The following is a 21,812-nucleotide window of genomic DNA, read 5'->3' as shown; positions in this document are numbered from 1 at the left end:
AATCGACAAAATAAATGATCGAGGTCAGCCACAAACTGCTAAATTAATTACAACGAATTAATTATGACCAGAGATCGTAAATCATTAAAAAAACAAGTCTATATAATAAAGTTTTAATTTTGAAAACCATTTTGACGCTTATCTCTCTCGGCAAACGAAACGTTATCTAGTTTCTAACAATGTGGATCAGATTATAATAATAGATCTATAGTAAATGGAATTAATAAATTCAACTCAGCAACTCGATAATCGACATAACTTTATGACATAATTTCTGGAGTTAGAAATGTCGAAAGAAAATCATAAACATACCTCCATCAAGCGTCTTACGTCTTCTTTTAAAGAAAAAACGCGGAATTGACTTTCTTTCTTAACAATGCGTCTCGTTTGACTCTTTCCGGTACGAACTCCACTCGCGTTAAAATATTTTGGATCTCGCGATGTGCCGCACTACGTCACGCGACGTCTCGTTTCGCGGCGGCACTTTTCCGCGCGGTCGGCTGCGAGAGGAGCAAAACCGGTCTAGAACGAGTCCGCGGAACGACGCGACGCGCGACGGCCCGATGAGCGCCGAGGTTGGCGTCACTGTCAGGTTTCGGCAATTAAATAGCAATTGGGACGAAACTTGGCAGGACAAGTGTATTCGTCCCAAAATTGTCGGACGATCTTTAATCCCCAAGTCGCCAAGCAAATCTGAATGCTCGAGGTAAATCACTGGCACTCTCTGCTCCAAATTGCGAGAAATTCAAAATCAACAATATCAGTTACGAAACAAGCACAAGTTACGCATGTGCAACGATTACTAGTCTTTTGTTTTCTAAAATAATAACTTCAGATGTGATCCCCTTACACTGTTCTATAAAGTTTATAGTATAAACGGATTGCACTATTTGTCAGATATTTGCGGCGCTTGTAAGGATTTTAAGTAATCATATATAAAATTTTAATTCCATATTATATAATGTTTATAAGTCAATTCAATATTAATAATATATATTATAATTATATAAATATAATATTAATAACATATACAATTTTATTATGTAACATTTCTATTCGGCAAGCTATTGCAAGATTCGTGTGCATTTCATTGATATATGCAAGTTTTATACGACTTTTAAAAGTATTTATATATAACGGATTTGTCTACAGGGTTGATAAAGTTTTATAAAAATATAATCGTTCTTTGATAAATTCTTGGACGATATCGGGTGAGAGACATCTCTCTTTCTCTCTCTCTCCCCCTATATGAGATACGTACGATGATTATTTTAGTACATACGTTGGTAAGCCTGGTCGCTGTCATTACACCCACGACGCTGTCGCGCGACGTAATAGGAGCGTAACCGTACGAGCGGGCTCATGGCCTCGAACAAGTTTTTCCCCCCTTTTTTTTCCTTTTCGTAGCTCTGTGATCGTGGCGCATGGGCGCAGCAAGAATTAACCGATTAACAACGAAAATCGAAACATTTAATTTATTTCAAGAATGCGTCGAATCAAGATTAGTTTTACATTTCGAATGCAAAATTGCGCCAAAAACTTTCACCTATCCTGTATTTCACCTATCCTTCATTTTTTTATTTTTTCAATTCCTAACTTCTTGATTTCTCTATTCTTGACCTTTCACAATCACAACGCACAGCGAGAGAATAAATTGACATCGCGGTAAAATGGAGCGATAAACCTTAATACTTTCGATTTTACACGGCTTTGTTCAGATTGAATCATTTATCATATATCTCGATTAAAGAAAGAGATAAACAACTTCGATATCAGTGCCATTTCTCGAAACTGTCCGACTCGACTTCGCATATATGTTTTTGATGCTGACGCTGATTCTTGTAGACAAGATATTTTCGCGACACAAAGAGCGAACGGGAATCAATTAGCATCGTGGTAATATGCATCGCGTTCGGAAAATGCGTTGGCCGAACAGGCACGTTCGCGAGAGATATCTTTCGGCTTTGTTCGCTGTTACGCCACTGCACACGCGACGTATTTCGCCTACCACGTGCCCTGCGCGGCCCACGATCAGAGATACCTGTACAGGGTGGTCCGGAAGAAGAAAATAGAAATAAGACCAAAAGACACTCCTTTCATCACAATGCAGTATTGAGAACAATCATTTACGCGGATTGTCCGCGAAGATCTGATTGTTACGCCTCTTCGCGATTTTTATTTTGCAATGTTTAATAATTAATTCGTAAAAAATTCTATTAAAACAGAGTGTATTTATAATTATATCGAAAAAATACTGTAAATTGTATTCAGATACCAACTTCAGCATCAAGATACGTCGATTATCAGTTCGATTTTGGTTGCTACGATGGAGAGAACACACACACGCGATTTTTGGAACACCCCGTGCATCGCGCCTAGAAACTGCTCCCCCCCCCCCAAAAAAAACAACTAGGCAAAGATAGCTGATTAAAAACCAATCTATTTCTCTTTCAATACTTATACGTAGCATGATTCTCAAACATCATCAGAGTCAAGTAAAACGCGCTACGGTACTCCTTCAAAAGATAAGAAAGAATAATGTCGTAATTAAATTCCGTGCGCTTACCGGCAATGCCGACTCGATTCACCCTTCGAAAAGCTGCCGCGCGCGTGCCCAAGTTACGTCGGGAACGCGTCAAAGATCACGTTTATCGCGGGGAAGAACTGATTTACAGGAGCGCGGTGAATCTGTGAAAGGTATACGGAATGGAAAGGAAAGGAGCGGACCGCGCGCCGGGTTGCGGCGCTTCGCGAACTCGATAGAACGCGCGAGGCGATTTTCACCGTTAGTCGACTGACAGTCTTCCAGGAGTCAACTCTCGCGTGCTTCGTCGTCAAATTCGATGAATCTTACGGCGATCCGCGCGTATAGCGTCGCGCACTTTCATCGCTATTTTATCACGAGCACGCCGGGAAAGAGAAAAGACCAAATAATCCTAACGATTTAATCCGAGCTTCGTTATTTATGATCAGTCGACAACATACTTGTTAATAAAAATGCATAAGAAAGACGCTGGGAAAACAGCTTTGAAAAAATTAGATTTATCCATCTTTATATGCTAATTTAATATTCATATTAATAATTATATATTCATATAAACTTCAATCTTATAATAACGGAGAGACGAATACACCGGAGCATCGACATCAAACGCGTGCGACATGGAAGGTACGGTGCGGTGTGCGGCGACATTTTGCGAGCCGCAAATTGATTTCAGGCTGTCCGGTCGCGGCCTTTTGGCACGGGGCTTTGTGCAAGGCGACACCTTCCCAGAAATACAATCTCGGCGGCGCACGTGCGACTTGGAAAACGACCGTTCCACTAACTCTACCTGCGCACACACGTGGCCATCTTCCTGCTCCATGAACGCGCTTCTTCTCCTCTAGCCCGTGGCATATACACTTTCGGCACCCTTAAATGGCACGCGCGTGACTCATTCGTGTCCGAATCCATTTTAAAATGTTAAAACGCCCAAAGAGAGAGAGAGAGAGAGTTTTGAAAAAATTTACACGTCTAATTTGAAAGCTTTCAATATAGATTAAATTATATTTTTAAAAAGTTAAAAAAAAATTAAATATTTAAAAATTAGACATTTTTTTAGAGAAGAAGTAAGAAAGGAGTTTTAAAACAAATTTTCTTAGCATTCAGGTTAACATCCGTATATAAATATGCATAATAAACAAGAATTTAAAGCAAAAGAATTCTTTTTCTTCTTTGCCAAACAAGCAACCTTCTTTTGCAACTTTGTTTCTTCTCTATTCGAAAAATAATTAAAACTTTAGGTTGCTTTATATTCTCTATTTATATTACTATCTTAAAATATTTTACAAAAAAAACAATTTACATTAGATTTTCTAGAAATTTTCAAAGAATCAAAAAAATTTAAAATAGCGTCATTTAACGAAAATGCTCGCCGGTGATTTTTTGACGTGAGTGCAGCAGACACGCGGTGCATTATAATACCTTTCCATGGCGCACGTATGTCTGACCATATCCTTCGATAATTCCGCGATGTACTCAAATTAATCACAGCTGAATTAATCCGGCCGCAGTTCGACGACAGGCCAATTATATACGCTCTCCGGAGAGCGTATCTGCGATTCGTGCTACCCGGCACAACCGCCGACAGGCGAAACGCGCCGCGGGCGATTTTAAATCAACGATATCTCGGATAATTGTGCGCTCGTATAATCGTATCGATGTCCCTCGTTTAATTCGCGTAACGCTTGGATCCGATCGCTCCCTCGCTCATCACGAAATTAAGTACTCGGAAAATAGCGAGCAAATCGCGCCGCCTCGTGTAGTTACCGCGTGCGATATATATCTGAGAGATATTAATTACGTTCCGTTATCCTAGAATCCGGTATCATTATATGGGGAGTCTAACACGTAACTTATATAATGAATTAATTGCGTCAAAGAAGCTTCTCATATTTTTCATCGTTGAATTTATATCATATTTATTTTATCTTCTTCGTTGTGTTTCATCTTTTTGTCAAGCAAAAAAGCATACATTTTTCTCCCGACTGAAGACTCATAAGATTTCTCACCCTGAATTTCAAAGAGAATGCCCGTTCATAAAATCTGACTGGAGCCAGAATATTAATTATGCGGTTAAATCGGTAAGAGGGCCGGTGCGCGAAAGATTGGAGATTATTCGCGTCGATTAGTAGATCGTGCGAGGGCACGTTCATGCACGCAACAGATTGCACGACATACGAATGCGTTCACACCTCTGTTGCACATTAGCGACACGCGCGTTAGCGATGCAAGTTTTTCCCGACCTGCTCGAATGTCGAGTCGATTGGTCTTGGAAAGAGGTCAACGTTTTCTCAAGATAACCGAGCCATTTTTCGAGACGTTTATTTCCTTTTACTTTGACATTTAACTTTGCTTGATGAAAACGACGCGTGTATACACTGACTTGTGTGTACATGTATGCACACAATATATATGCACAGAATATATGCACAGAATATTCTGTAGCGATAAAATTTTGTAAATTATATTTAAATTAGGATTTGCTATGAAAAAAATTTTCAACGCGCCAACTCGTACGTTGGTCATTGTTTGATCATTTTCCCTGTCATGCAAGTTTTTGAAAAACGCGTTTCTGAATAATTCCTGCGGAAGACAATATTTAGAACGTGCACAGAATGTGCATTTAAGCCGTGGCTTAGTTTTCGCAACGTTTTATCAACATTTAAAGTGTCGCGCCTCGCGCTTTCGCAATCTTCGCAAACTACGCGTGACATTCGTCAAAATATACGAGTGACGATATGTAAACTCAAGCTAATTATTGCGGCCGTCCGGACTGCCATTACGACATCCCGTAACTTACACACGTCCTTATTTATTTGGAATGTTAAAAATGTGTACCACATAAACTGTGTACACATACCAGCTTAAACGTTTCTCTCTCACTCGTACGGCGGCTAGAGTGTTAAGACTAGCTATCTCGGAACTAGATGAACGCTAAGAAATAACGAGAACAGAAATGGAAGAAACGGAGAGGGATAAGAAAACGGGGTCCAACAGAGACGCGGACGTCGCGGGTCAAAGGTCAAGTGCCAACTGATTTGTCCATCAGATCAGGTCGCGCTATTCCGGATTCAGTATCCGTTGTGAACCGCGCCGGTGCGGCGGATAAAGACGACGATAAAAAGGCGATCGCACGTATTCCGATCGGGTCGTTCCCGGTCCCTTTCTGTCTCTCTTTCTCTCTCTCGTCCCGCGTGATCGAGCTCGCGTGTATACCCGGGGTACAGCTGATAAAACCGGATACCCCCGCCAACCGGGGAGGGTTAAGTCGCCGGGATGCCTAATGTCGCTACTCGTTACGATTCCCTTATACGTTTAGCGAAGCGTCGTCGCGCGCAAATCGAGATAAAGGTTCGTTCACACTCCGCGTCGTGGCCGGTTCCCGAGTCAGACCGGCCGCGGCCGTCCAGCTTCCTCGATCCCGCGATCACGTTGATTTCGCTAACGAGAGAGACGCGCACGACCGGAGCCGCCGAGCAGGGAAAAATTGTAGGTATAAACGTCGTCGATGCGTTAATTGTTATAAAAAACTGCCGTTTCTCCTGATCCGATTTAGATACATATATGATTGCAGTTTAAGAAACAACTTACTTAATGCCTGTTTAAATGAAAAAAGAAATAAAAGAATATTATTTTATTTATAAGAACCCATTTGTTTTTAAAGAAAACTCATCTAAAATTGATTGTTTTACCATGTTCTAAATGAGACAATCTTCTTAAGAGTTTATGTTCTTTTGGACATTGAGCAGGACACAAACGCGAGAGATGTCAACTCGTGCAACGAAAATCGTATCACTTTTCGCGTGGGCGCGAATGTGATCAAAAGTTGCGGGGATATGAGCTCGCGCGAAGAAGGACAAAGCCCGTAAACATCCTCTCCCGGTCATGGTAAACGGCGAATGTTGGAACACGACGTGATGGAGAGGAAAAGGGGAGCACGACGATTCCGTTTAGATAATGCGTTTATCCAGCAGCTCGCGTCATTGTGCATTGTCAAAAAGAAATCGCGATAAATGGCAATTGATATCGCCACAACAACGAACTCGCCGATTGTTGTTCCGCTCGAAATCTTTAATAGAAAATAACCAAATAAAAATCTCTAAGAAAAAGAAACTGTACTAATGCAAATAACAAAATATTATTATGAACTATTCTAGTCTTCCAATTAGCGAATAATAATTAGTTGGACTTATCAGCAAATCATATAGCAAAAAATAATAAAATTTATTACATCTGAGCAAGATCTTTGCAATAACTTTCGCTATATCTTTGCAAGAACTCGGATAGAGATAAAAATATCTTTGCTGCTCGAGTAAGATCTTTGCTCCGATAGAGATAAAAATTACGTAAATACATATAACAAATAAAAATCGATTTTGCATTCCCTTACGCCGAGCCGGCTGAGTCATTGATAATGCCACATTGCGTGTACATCCAGCGTTAATTTGGTCAAGTTTAGCTAAATGGAAGAAGACGAGATAAGAGACTCTCGGTGGAGATGCACGTTCCGGTCTCGCGAGCGAACCTGCGCCGCCGCAGGCGATGCGGCTCTCCTTTAAAATTTCTGCACGTGCAAGCGAGGCCGCGGGAAATCAAGTTCAATGGCGTCTCGGATGAAGATCTAAGCTGGCCGCACACGCGCGTACGGTCCGTGCGTGCGTAAGACGTAGTACATGCGTAAGAAACTGCCCCGAAGAAGCGCGTTGCCCGCGACTCTCACGGGCACAAGTTGCGTGTGGGCATAGTACATGGTATACTCGTCTTTTAAAAGAGACAAAAAAGAGAGAGAGATAGAGAGGAGAAAATAATTTTGCCTAAAATTTAATTTTTGTCTAAAATAGATATAAATAATCGCTTTCAAAAATTATGTGTCCTAAAAAAATCCATTACTTTGGTAAAGAAAAAAAAAGACGCTTCTCTTTCGCGGGGTTGCTATATTTTCACACACACCTCACGCGAGATGTTATCGCGTTACTTGATCTATTTATGCACACAAGTGTGTGTGTGTATGTTTTCTCGCATACAAATTATCCCATCGCACCGAGGACTTTCCTATTAACCCTGACGACGCAAACATATTTTCTGTGCAAAGGAGGGCGTGATGTCTGTTGTGCAAAAGTCACGTTTCCTGCTATTAAGTTTCTCTTCAACTCATGATGCTTTATGGGGGAATATTTGTTACGTTTCCATAAAGAGATTAATAGGCGATTATAGTGTTCTTTATTAGCGTGTCCCTAACTTTCATACATACTCTCCCTGTCCCGCGACTTGTTTTCTCCTATGAGGATACTCTATCAAACACACAACAACAATTATTATATTCACCCTCGTGTATGCGTTAGATCTTCCTTTCATCGAGGAAGGGTTTTTACGCGCGACAAAGTAAGCGAGAAATTTTTTATTTAGTAGGTACGCCACGAATCCATCTCTCGATATACTATAAATTACATAAGGCCATAAATAAGCCGCTAAAACAGTCGAGCGACACGAACGCATCTGTCGAAACGTGAAGAGCATTACGTTAACGTTTTGATAACTGTTATCTCTCGTACGTTCGAAAAAATGTCCAACGCCATCCATTACGTTCTCCTGGGTCGCCCTCGGCGTTCCCGACGCAGAAGAGAGCAAGAAGCGCGGCGTGTGCACGCCCACGTTCCAGTCGAGGCCCACGCCACCCAGGACCGTAAGTATCGTGGTGGCCGCGATGTCGTGCGGCCCGGAACGCCCGGTCTCGTACACACACACACATACACGAGACGATCCGGATATCTATTCCGAATGTTAGTCGCCGAACCGCGGAAATGCTCCTCGCCGAGGACGATCGGCGTTTAAATGCGCGCGCGGGATCGCGTCCCGATGGCTAAGGCGCTCGTCGAGGAGGCACATCGAGATCGAGCCGCGGTCGTTTATTCGTCTCGAGCGTGCACGCGGAACCACGAGGACGATGCGAGCGACCGAGCGAACGACGCGGTTTCATCCTTGCACTTTCGTTCGTCGTTGCATCGAATACTGTTCCGTATAAGCCCGGTAAAATTTGTCGAATTTTTGAGGAATTTTTAAAATCTAATACAGATCTCTTTAAGACTTAATCTTTGCTTAGAAAGTTGGTTTGCTCCGAGATTTGAGGATTTCCGAGAATTTACGAAATTAGATCTTTCGACATTTGAAACTCGAGAAATTTAAGAGCGTTACAGACTTTGCAGCTATATTTAGAAAGCTGCCGACGTATTTTAATGTCTAATGTGCCTGGTCAAGGTACAACGGTGACCCTTTGTGCCGCCGGAAAGGCTCGAGAAACTTTTGGACCGGCGGATACAGATCCAGACGGGAGATCGACCGCTCGAATTTTCGCCCGCGACGCGGCGTAAAAGGGCAAGGAATACATACGACGACGACGACACGCACACGCGTAAGAAAGGAACGCGCGCGCGCGCGTTTGGCCGTCACTCTAAGCTGCATCCGGCAAAGCGGCGGTTTTTTGCGTCACGCCGGGTATTGCATCCTTAAGCTCCACCACTTGTCTTGGAAGTGGTCGAATGGTCGTCGTTTTGCACGCGGAGTATAGCAACCCGCGAGCGAGCAGAAGCGAGGCGAAAAGTTTTGCACCCAGCCGAGGAGAAAGCGCGAATCCAAGAACTTTCGGAGGCTTTTTTTGTCCGAATGTGTAGTTTCCACATTCACATGCATAGACTACGTATATGTATATGTATAGTCTTATACATGTGACGTGAGATATATAAAAAAATTGTGTTTACAACTGTTAGTTTATTGAAAAATTATTAAATTAGTTTATTAAAAGGATTACAAATATAAAGGTGACGCAAGACGTTTATTTCCATCGATGATAAGAGTCTCAAACAGAGCTAATGTTGCGCGACGTAACACTTTAACGATACTTATATTGAGCAAGTCTCGTTGTGAAAAATCAAACACGTTTTGTTTTCTTCAATACGTTTGACATAATCTTCTGTACTTAAACGTTAAACGATCAATATTGTTATCATATCTCGCGCTACGCGTTAATATCGATCGTATATAGGGGACGTCTTAGGCTCTATCGCGAATTCGCCCTTGGAATCTCATAAACTAGAATAAAACCTCTGGTTGAGGTGATATCCTTCACAATAAATTTCTTGACAATAACGAGATTTATAAAATGCTTATCAACATAATAATATTAAATTATAAGCATAGTAATATTAAAGTTTTTATTAATATCGATCTAGATTGAGGTAGCATTTCAGTTTTTGCAAGTTATTTATTATTATCGATTTAATTGAGGTAGCATTTCAGTTTTTGGCGGAGCAATAACGTTCCCTATAATTCGACCAAGATAAAATCCATATTTATAATTTTATAAATATGCCATTTAGCTATATGTTTTAATATGTATATGATTTATATGTATGTTATTTCTGATTCTTCAAATATTCTTCGCGTTACACGGTACGTACGATTAAAAATAGGAAAAATATTCTATCTATCTAAAGTCTGACATGAATCATACATCATTTAAAATGAGTTTAAGATTGGTAACCGACGCATAATTCAAAATACTGCAATAATGTTTACAACTCATGAATTAATATTAAGCCGACGATATGGTCGATGATAAAAGGTGCCCTATTTACTTATTCGACGTTGCATCTACACGCATATCGATCATCATTTATTTCTCCACGCACCCAGGCACCTGCGGTATACTTTCGGACGGCAAAACCACCCGAGACGAATGAAATTCGAGTGCTCGAGCGAGAGAGGCGAGATTTACGCGCCGATTTATTATAGGCGATTAATCCTGGCGACTGGTCCGCGAGTTAGCTTCTTGACCTTACGGTAGCCCCGTCTCTACACACGCGTAACGTCTCAATTACGCTTTTTGTCATTATGAAATAGCATAATTTTCCACGGGCGAAGGACTTTCTAACTAAGAAGAAGTGTTACGCCACGCGAACGCTCTCCTCAACCTTCCAGAAAGATATAATTAATCCGGAAGAATACACTGAAAACATTGCAGGAAAATCACGGCGATCTTCACCGAAGAGAAAACTATACCGAATTCATAAAGGAAGTGATATTAGAGAAGATAGAAAAGATAAAATTCTAATTTATAAAAGTTTAAAAGAATAATTTGTAAATATATAAGTTCATAAAGACAAATTTCATGAAAAATTGATATATAAAAAGAATGTTTTCCAGAATTATATATTACACCTATTATATTATATTACACAATAAATTATATTATTTTTTAAATTTATTATCTATAGATGTTTTTAATTGTGAAAAAAAATATTTTATTATGTAATATAATATACTAAAATATTATAATAAAATAATGCATACATGAAAATACGTGCGAAAATAAAAAAAAACATGCGGTACATGCTGTGTAATATTTTGAACGATTCTCTTAACGAATAATTGATAAACAAATGTCGACAAAGGAATCACACGATAAATGTTCTCATTTCCTTGTCAACAACTGCGAGTGTTCTAGTTTTCCTTTCTACGCGTAAAAAAATATACGGTTACCCCAGTTTCGTAGAAAAACAGGATTCTATCTTTCGCACGCATCGACGGTTCAACATTTATACGATATACGATGCCGATGGTCCGCCTTTTCTCTCTCTTCGACTGGTACTTTCTACATCTATTTATACCTTTTTCTCTTTCTCTCCTTTTCCGGTCTCGAAATGCGAGCGGCAGCCAACGCTAAGGTTTCGCGCAAAGTGTGAGAAACGTAATAAAAGGCGCGCCGAGGAGCCGCGAGTTCCGCGCGATCGCGTCGGAGTCGGATGGACAAAAACACGCCGCGCCGCGCCGAGGAGAAAGACGCGATTGCGCGTCATTAGGCGGCAGGCGCAATGAGCGCGCGCGAGACGCACGTTAATCCGGGTCGTCCGTTTCGAGAGTGCGTGCGCCCGCACTTTTATCTGTCCCAGCCCAGGCCTACGCGTGACGTTCGCGCCACGAGTTGAACTGCAAAGCGCGCGGCGGTGTTTCGCAGGCAATTTCAAACCGAAGTCGCGACGCACAATCGTAGCGCACGGTTGTCGGTCCACAAGCCGAAACCGTATTTCCATGAATAATAAATGTAATGGGAAAAAAATAAGAATATATATGTGTATACGCATATCTCTCTCATATGTATAGGTATGCATTTGTTTTTCTCACTCACCGAAAAAGTCCTCCCAGCTAACCGAGCCGTCGGAGTCGACGGCGTTGACGCTCGCAGCTTCCGCGTCCGCCTCGCTGCAGTCCATCGCGTGAATCGCGTCCCACGTCCCACGTCGATCGTCAACAACAACACGTTACCGCGTTGCTACTCGCGCGACGCGCCACGATCATCGCGCGTCACATCGCGACGGGCCGTGCCGAGCGAGGCGGACGCGCGCCCACGAGCGCGCGCCGATCACGACTGACATGTCTTTCGGCGCCGAAAGTATATCCGCCGATCGGGGGAGGAGGGTGAACGATCGAGACGGGGCCGACGAACGAGAGGCGTACGTACGCGCGCACGCCGGACGGAACGCGACACGCGACTGACACACCACACACCACACCACCGACTGACGCGGCCGGCCGCCGGCGCGGCCAAAACTCGCCGAGGAGGGTGAGCGATCGCGGAGCAAAGCCGACGGGTCGGAGCAGGCACCGTGCGCGCTGCGCTGTACACATCGCACACGACGCGGTCGCAGGATGAAACGCGACTGACACCAACACCAACGGTTGGCGCGCGGCGCGGCGGCCGAAATCACCGAGGGTGAACGATCCCGCGGACCAACGGGAGGTTCCTGAGAATTCTGCGAAATGTACAATCCTCCGAGTCGAATACCCCGCGTTTCTATAGAAATGCAAATTTATTTGTATTGTACCGTATACGTGTACTGTAAAAGACAAGAGAGACCGAATGTCGAATCTTGTTGAGAATGTTATTGTATACTGAAAATAAGATATATATACTTATATACGCCTATCTTTATAAAAACGTACAATGCTAGAGTATCATAAAATAAATGCTAATATGTAATTGATATTTTCTTAATTTCGATGTTATCGTAGTTTTTAGATAATTACAATCAGAATTACTGTTATTAAATTACTATATGAATGTTATTGATATAAGATTTGTCATAGTAATGGTAATATCAGTGCATGTAATATAAAATATATCTGATTATATAATTAATATTGATATTACTGTTTATGTACGTCATACGCCAACTTTTATACATATAACTTTTTTAATTGATATTTATATATATGTATATCCAATCGACTTTTTCAATTACTACACAAAATCAGAAAATACGAGCAATATAACTGACATTTGTTGGACGATTTTTTTATCTATATATCCGTGCTTAAAGTTAATTCGAAGTGACATCATTGGCCCCCGACGGCCAATACGACCCGCTGGAATCTTTCTCGGGAACTGTCGAAAGAGCGGTATTTCGGAAGATATATCCGAGGTGTTTCGATGAGAAAGTGGAACCGTGTGAGATGCGGCATCGCGTGGAATATATTAACGAGCGGCGCAACGTCTCTCTCGAAATAAAAGATCTCCCGAATATATATATATATATATATATTGCTCAACCAGGCGCCGTGAAAGTCGCTGCTACACATTCTTATGACCTTCCCCCCCCCCCGCTTCCCCGGCCCTTTACCCCCCGCGCCGGGCTGCGTTTATTTTTTCGAGGAGCGTGGAATATACACGCACCTATACGCGCGCATATATTAGGGGCCCGCTACGCGCCGCACGATACATCCACGGAATCGCCGGCGTTCTATTATTAGACGGCCGGCGCTCGCCGTTGCATCCCGCGACGGCGGGATGAATGGAGAATGAATGCTCTCTGAACGCGTTTAGGATGTCTCGCCCCTCCGGCGCGAACGAAAATTATCTTGCTTTCCGAAAAATCGAAAGCGAAACGACGAGCATTCGAGCACGTGTCTCTGATATTTATCGGAGATCAGCCTTTCGAAGATAAATCGATCGCAGCGTTCGAGAATGAATCTCTTTGCTATTGTTATTGTTAATTCTTGCACCGAGCGGAAATAATTGTAAAATTCCGAGCTCCATTTCGGGTCATCTCCTACGTTCGGATTATTTCGAATTGATATAATTTCCAGATCGATTTTCTTTGCTCACTCTATTTGTTAATACATTTTTAATATTGCGAAGCTAATCGCATGCCGATTTAATTTAATACAATTTAGAAACTCAACTTGTTGATTATTTCACAATTTTTTTTATATATTTGTAATATTTTGTATGATTTCTTTTTTTTTTGCGAAAACGAGTAATGAAAAAGGGAAATGGCGAAATTTAATTAATAACAGTTAATTATCCACATGCGATCATTTTGCAGTAATAATTAACACACGTATTAATTTAATAATTTATATAGTAAATATAAATTTCTATTTATATAGTAAATATAAATTTCTATTTATATATAATAAATATTTATAATTCTGCAGGCAATAATACGGAGGAAAGAAATCATTCCATCTATTGATCATACATATATTCGTTTTATATTTCGCATCGTAATAAACAACGTACATATACAAGATCGCTATATAAGAAAAATGCCGATGCGAGTATATATAATCTAATACAGTTTTTTTTTTACATACACTTTTTCTTCTGTGATTATCTAGTAGTTACATCTCCGATCGTAGTTACACATCTCTCTCGCTTAAACTTAAATTATCGCGCCTTACGAAACAATAGGTGTTTCTCTAACAATACTTAGGAGAATTAATGCGCCCTTGTGACTTTATTTGTTACCACTATAAAGTTCGTTTTATTGCCAGATATCAACTTATACAAAGTAATAATATATTTGGCCGTATAAAATATTGAATGGATAAGACTCTCTGCAAAGAGAATTCGCCATTATCCTTCCAAATCTATCTCGCGCGCGGAATTTAATTGAACAGACAGTTTCTTGGATACTTTCCAGGATATCAAGTACCTACCATTTCTGCACTGAAACAAAATGATGAAAAAATTTCGCAAGTAAAAATAAAATATAAATACGAATGATGCGCGATCAATGACAGTTAGTCTCTAGCAGTGACGATGTTCTAGTGGCACACAGGTACATATATAAATGTATACATTAACTTAAGATGATAGAAATAAATTATCACAAATGTATTGTAAAAAAGTTTTAACATAAATCAGTAAGTGAATCACGATAACCGAAGCGTTAACAATGATTAAACGTCAATTAATAAATGTTTCCTAAACTTAGAGATTAGAGATACCTACCTAACACTATCGAAGATAAAAAGTCACAGCATAGTGTGAAAGTAAATTTGACTAAATCGCGTACTTCCGATATATAAGCTCAAAAAGTTATGCGATCGATTTATCAAATCTCTCACTCGTACAGCATATAAAAGAACGTGGTTATTTCGGTCATTATGTTTTACTACTGTTCTTCTCTCTGTGGTGAATCTTATTATCCTCCTTCAAACATCAGAACCACTTTTACGTGTCATGATGATTTAAGTGTCATAAATTTAATGTATATTTAATGTATATTACATTACGATTACCATTGAAATTAATATACCTTTGAAATACGTTATTGTAAAAATTAGCGAAACGAATTAGTTTCATGAAGAAATGCCGTATTTACAGGGTCGATGTTAACAAAGGAAAGCGCGCAACGTGCGTAATGCGCAAAGAATCTGTGCTATCCTCTTCCTATACTGCTCAATCTTGTATGAAACGTTGATCAAGTCACATATGTAAACACATAGATAATTCCTTAATATTTTACAATTATCCTTGAGCAGTTAAATAGGGAAAGACACAGTACTTATGGAAAACAAGATTTTTATAAAGAGACAGATTCACGTTACCTCTTTACTTTGATATTTCTTTATGATCTACTATATATTGCACAAGAATATGCTTAAAACAAGATTTTGTGATGTATTATCCGTATTTATCCATCATAATTTTTTTTATATAATTATCTTTGCTATTTTGCGTAAGTTTATTTTTGTATCTGAATATCTGTTCAAAGATCAAGAGATGAGAATGTGAAAAGTTTTACAATTGCCTGCTATATGTTAAATCAATCATTGTATATTACTGTCCAATTAGATTATAAATATGTAACTAAAATATTGATTAATCTGATTGATTTTAATGTAATATCACACCTATAACACTGCGCAATATCAACGTTAAATAAATTCAACCTAATAACTAAATTGCAAAGTTTACTTGTACAATCGTAAATCAATAGACATTGCATAGACACCTTCAAAAATATTACGACATCCACACAATCAACGTTTCTATATCAACATATTAATTCTATCGAATCTCTGCAGTTTCATAGTAGGAAGTCACTTAGTATTATTCATTAATATTACCGCTATTTTGTTCACTATATAACTATTTAAAAGTTCTATCCTGTGTATCGGATAACGTTATCAAAGAGCAAATTATATAATGATGAAGCAGTCTTAAACAAATTGGCGCGATGTATATCTATAAAACATCGTCAATGGATGAGATTTTGTGAAATAATACTTAATTTCATATTTCCTATTAAAGTGAATGCCGATGGTATCATTGTCAGAAGTCTTTATAATACTAATAGGACCCAGTTTCCTTTTAAGATGAGCCTTTCCTTCTTTTATGAGTAACCTTGGTCGGGTCGTCCTTAATCTCTTGTTCCTGAGCTTCAAATCCTATATAATGTGTAAATATATATTAGATATAAGTTATATTATTCCTAAATCAAGAAGTATACATATAATGGCTCAGCATTACCGCATAAATTTCTAATAACAAACTTTTCTAACAAATTTACAGAAATAATTTTTTTCTAACAAAAAGTGTCAGTGGTATTTCTCAAACTTGGTTTAATGTTATAATTTATATGACTGTAAAATGGTTTCTTACAAATTAATCCTTCTGACAGTATCAAAAACTGGCCACTCAATTCGCTACTACATCAATAACGTATTAAAGTTGACTTAATAAATGCTTGGTTCGTAATAAATTATTGCCTAAATCTGATATTAATTAAAAATGCAGTAGTAGCAGATCATACTATATGTTTCAATGTTTACATATCTATATGTATATGAAATACAATCTTACGTTTTCTCTTTGCCATACGTGAACGTGTCACTCGCGAACTATTTTGGGAGTTGGGTACCGTCTCGATCTTTTTTCTTAAACGCGCAACTTCTTCCATTGCGGGTGTCATCCATTTTGGTTTGAGTTCATTACTGGAGATTCGAAAAACCAGACCATTAAAACAACGCTAGTAAAGATAGTAATGTAAAAAAAATATATATATGAGCTGCAAAACTGGATATTTACTCCGACGATTTTGGTGGAGCTTTATGCCTAAATGAACCTGATTGCCTCTCCTTCATTTTACGAAGTACTTCTAGCATTGCGTACGTCGGCAGAGACGGTGGCCGCGGAGACTCGGGCAATGGTGGTGTAAGAGGCGGTGTGAGAGGCGAAGGTGGCAGTTGAGTACTGATTTTCGCAAGTTTGTCTGGATGCAGCGCTAATACCGCTTCCCAACTAAACTCTCTTTTCTGAACTGGTGGCTTAGGCTGCGTATTTCGCGTTATTCGTATCTAGAGCAAATAATATCAAAGTAATAATCAGTTGTGCGTGTATCGTGTATGTATGAGCTTACGAATTAGCAGATACTTTAAATTCAAGTAAATTTTTACCTCGCCATTTACAGGCCTGCAAGGTTTCCTCTCTCTCAAATATGGTCGCTCGAAAAATATAGAGCTTGTAAGATTTTCATTTGACTCTTTCATATTATACAGACATGTAGGAATATTGCCATCTTGGCTACTGTGTAGAAATAAATTCCGTAAATAGGAATAGTTGGGCTTGGTCTCAAATTCTAGCTCAGTAATGTACTTCATATACTTCATGATTGCAGCTATAAAAAAATAAATATTATATAAAATAATATATAACGTACTAGAACAAATCTTTTTATTGGTTACTTATACATAATATTTTTACTAACCTGGTGGTTTTTTCTTATGAGGAAAGCACTTGTCCATAAATAGAGGCAAGTCTGATAAGAGAATCTCTTTTTGTTGATGAACTTCTTCGGGATCCATAACAAAATCGATTTCATCACTATCTTTCTCCCAAGGTAGTTTTCCACACATCCACTGTAGAATATTATATCCTAAAGTCTCTAAATCTCCTCTCCTTGAATGGGCTGAAAAATATTTTATCTAATGAAAGCGTGAAGTAATTTAATTTCATTTAACGAATAGGAGAAAGCTTAGTTTGTCAAATACCGTTACGCATTAAATTGCTCTTTATTTTAATAAATTTAACAATTCTTTGCTAATATTAAACAGCTTGATTATTCTCATCAACTTTTCTTGAGGAAGAAAATTATATATTTTTTATAATCTTGATACACAAAACAATTACAAGTATACGAAAATATGTTTCTTTATGTTACTGAAATGATCGACATACTTCCATGATGAGCGTCCCGCGATGTAAATTCTAAAGTGCCCTCGTGAGCTCTTCTTTCATCATGTACAAATGGTTTATGTTCACCGGTTCCTGTGCGGAAACGATATGCCAGTCCGTAGTCTACTAAGTACGCCATAGATTTTTCCTTTCCTATTCCATTACCATCCGACAACAAGATATTTGGTCCCTTAATATCCGCATGAGCATATCCCTTACTGTGAATATATTCCAACGTATCCAACTATTAAAAAAAGAGAGAGGTATTACAGTTTTTGAGTAACCATAAACTCAATTTAATCGGCTATTAATTACAAAACTCGCAATTCCAAGAGTGAAACTCACCATTTGTACAGCTAATGTATTAACCAGTCTCGTTGGTAATTTCTTCCTATGGGATAGGAATAGTTTTCCGATATCTACTCCGTATCGCGGAATCACTAGAAACCTGTATCGTTGACCTCGATAAACGTGAGAGCCTGATCCTTCATATGTGGGAACACCGATTCTTCTCTTTCCCTGAGACTCACACCAACTTTTGACTGTAAAATATACCAGAATATCAAAGGTACAATCATTCCATGTGTATATGTATATACATAAAGATTTAGAGATATATATATCTCTAAATTATAAATGTAACTGAATATAAATTTTGTTACATGCATGTTACTTACTCATGTGCTTGCGTGCTGCTCTTATATAAAAATTCATTTCAACAAATAATGGCCCATTATTATGAGGTTCGATCTTTACGACAAATTTTGCATCTTGACCAACAGGTGATGTGACGTCATTAGAGGCTGTGGAAGGAAAAGCAGTGTTATAATTCATACATAGTTCTACATATATGAAATACATGATACAGTTGTAACAAAGTTATGAGTAAAAACAGATTATAAATGTAAAAATATTTACCGAGATAAATGTCTCCAAAACCACCATATCCAATGGTATTTCCCAGCCTCCATTTATTCTGTGTAATGTCCGTTAAGATTTCTCCCGCTGGCAGTTGCGCTGGTAACTTACAACCTGCAGCTGCCACTCTCTTCATAGGCACCTCCTCTGCTCGTCTTGGTGGCATCCTATCGCTATTAAAAATCATTCATATATATAATATATTAAATTCACTATTGACTTGACAAAAGTAACGCGACTCGTCACATCTCACACAGAGAGAATCATTCGACATTTATTCTTGCTATCAAAATTGTATCGTGAGAAGTAAAACATATTTGACACAAATGTGATAGCAATAAATTATATAAAACAAATCTCGCAACCTTATACAAAGAAGAAACACACACACGTCAAGGATATTAATAATCTTACACTTTATTTTTTCATTTATTTCTTAAAAAATGCCGCCTGTGTATACATTTTTTGAGATGCTTTAGCTAATATTAATTATGTAGAAATATTTTATTGTTAAAATAATACATACAATATATGTATATATCGTGTATATTAGTTTCATAGTTGCGTAGACAAATTTTTACAATATTAAGGATGTCTACATATACATTTGTAATTAAGAATAAAAAGCAGACGTTTAGTACATAATATTAAAGAACATAAAGTCGTATATATTTCTCTCGATTAAGACAGATATATGCTAAATTATACTCTTTAATAGATATATGAAGTATATATATATTTATTTTATTACTCTTCGCATTTATACCAATGATTTAATCCTTTCTCGACGATCCAATCAAATAAAATGCACCATGTGGCACAACAAAACACTGCTCTTTTTTAAGAATACTGTTTATTACTATACGTAGAGCTGAAACTCTATTGCAGGATATAAATTAAAATATCGATATGTACATAGGAATTGTTGTAAATCGACAAGAAGACTATACTGAATATTCTTTAATGATTACGGCATATCACAAATAGCAAATTTAATCACCTGCACTACTTTGCACACTAAAAGCTATTATACATGAAGTGATTAAAATCACCAAGAACATGACGTAAATGTATCTTGATTCGTAAAATATCCAATGTTTATATCGCTACATTCTTAACGAGATATAAGTATATCAGATGTTTTATCCGTCAAAGTCTCAATATTATGTTTCTGTGCTTAACTATCTTTATGTACAACGCACTTTAGAACCAATGTGAAATAGTGCAAGCAACCGAATTAGCGACAGACGAAAATTATGACTTTTAAGGGCGTACTTGCGACAATTTTTGGCAACACGTTGATTTACATGATGCAACGTTAAACGACGGTAAATCATCATAATGATCCTACGACACTTTTATATACAATTCACGAGTACAGAGAAACGAATAAAATCCCTCGCAAACGTGTCGATTAATTAATTACGTAAAATAAGCCAGAAGACTCTAATAATAATAACGGATCTTCGTGCACACATGAGAGCGTTCATTACAAATACATTTTGATATCGCCGATAATAGGAGCATCGCTGACAACATCGAATTTAAATATATATGAAAACCAAACGCATCAACATGCCTTTCTACATAACAGCGTATACTTACATGGACGTACGTACTTTTCTAATAATCTTTTTTTCTCTACTTTTTTTTTGTATCGGCCTATTAGTTTAACATGAGGAACTCATATCGCGCATCTGAACGGCGAGCACTCGCGGAAAGAACGTCTCGAACAAGAGAGAGAGAGTTCGCAGTCTGTTAGGACTGTTAGGAGTCACTGGACGCCAGACGCATACCATGAGGTTAGTCGTTATACACAACGGGGATCGCGACCGGAACTAGCGGAAGCCCGGCCGCCGGCGCATACGTGTGCGTACTGCGGCGTCGACTGCGTCCTGCGTCGTCGTTCGAAGCTTTGAGGTATCGCGCACGACGATCAGCCGGTGCCTCTCCTCGAAGACGCGCGGGTGCGTACGAGGAAGAGTCGCAACGCACGACGCACGAAGGAAAGTATAGGCTTAACGAGCAGGACGCGGACCGTCTCGATCGCGCGTCACGAACCCGCGACGTCTGACGCGCGATTTCCCGGGTTGCCGCGTACGTTCGAGGGATGCGCGAGGGCGATGTCTCGTCGACCAGCCGACGGTGCCGAGTGGGAAGCGCATTCGAAGCCGAACGCGCCTGCCAATGTTCGTCGCGACAGCGACAGGACAGCCGCCGCCGCCGCCGCTCTCGGCCGACGGACGTGTCTCTCCGCAGTCCGCCTCGGGTACTCGCGCGCTTCTCCGCAGTCCGCACCGAGACGCGACGAATCACATCGCACCCCCTCGTAAACACCGCTTCTTCTCGCGGGTGCGCCGATCAGCTGGAACCCGTCTCCGATGACACTCCTCGCGTAGGAGTAGCGCGGATCGCGCGACAAGCGGACAGCTCTCGGCTTTCGGCCAGCCGAGCCGACCTCGGGCTTTTTTTTTCGAAAATGACAGAACGCAACGGACAGCGATTGGCCAATGAGGAATTCGCAACCGCGCGCGTCCACAGCCGACGACGTCCGGCGTCCAATAGGAAGGCGGGTCTCCTAGGGACGGCGGTGTCCCCCGGCTGGAGTCCCTAAGCAACGCGTTCGCTCATTGGACGCCGGACGAAGTGCTACGTTGCACGCGTGTGAACTCCGCGTCAAACCGGCACCCACAACCGGCAGCGAGGAAATTAAATTTTTTTTTTCGGGACGTTCGGAACGCCGGCATCGTGGAAACGCTATTTTCACAGTTTTATGTTCATTTTTATCAATGTAGATAAACTTTAATCTTGTTTACCTTTTACCTTTTTCTAATT

General features: G+C 39.7%; 2 protein-coding genes across 3 annotated transcripts in view; both read right to left on the bottom strand.

Moving 5' to 3' along the window:
* The window catches only part of Gefmeso (Guanine nucleotide exchange factor in mesoderm), a 40,982-nt gene extending 28,858 nt beyond the window's left edge, over window positions 1-12,124 (bottom strand). Inside the window, exon 1 of the mRNA XM_071794556.1 lies at window positions 11,724-12,124. Within this exon, the coding sequence (XP_071650657.1) occupies window positions 11,724-11,808 (85 nt within the window). The 5' untranslated portion in view covers window positions 11,809-12,124. The remainder of the gene's footprint in view (window positions 1-11,723) is intronic.
* Window positions 12,125-14,064: 1,940 nt separating this feature from the next.
* On the bottom strand, window positions 14,065-21,464 carry LOC139822622 (serine/threonine-protein kinase VRK1). Of its 2 annotated transcripts, none has more exons than XM_071794521.1 (10): window positions 20,597-21,464; window positions 18,978-19,150; window positions 18,737-18,862; window positions 18,405-18,601; window positions 18,063-18,303; window positions 17,593-17,793; window positions 17,282-17,502; window positions 16,914-17,182; window positions 16,689-16,819; window positions 14,065-16,273 (listed from the first exon to the last, which is right to left on the bottom strand). In XM_071794521.1, the coding sequence occupies exons 2-10, from the start codon at window positions 19,141-19,143 to the stop codon at window positions 16,197-16,199; spliced, it is 1,629 nt and encodes a 542-aa protein (XP_071650622.1). In that variant the 5' UTR covers window positions 19,144-19,150; window positions 20,597-21,464; the 3' UTR covers window positions 14,065-16,196. The 2 variants fall into 2 exon arrangements, with proteins under 2 accessions (XP_071650622.1, XP_071650614.1); XM_071794513.1 differs by having other exon boundaries at window positions 20,583-21,463.
* Window positions 21,465-21,812: the final 348 nt, after the last annotated feature.

Source organism: Temnothorax longispinosus, chromosome 1, assembly GCF_030848805.1.
Source record: "Temnothorax longispinosus isolate EJ_2023e chromosome 1, Tlon_JGU_v1, whole genome shotgun sequence".
Classification (NCBI taxonomy): Eukaryota; Metazoa; Arthropoda; class Insecta; order Hymenoptera; family Formicidae; genus Temnothorax; species Temnothorax longispinosus.
The sequence above is the reverse complement of the archived record's forward strand: the minus strand, read 5'-3'. Positions and strand labels throughout refer to the sequence as shown.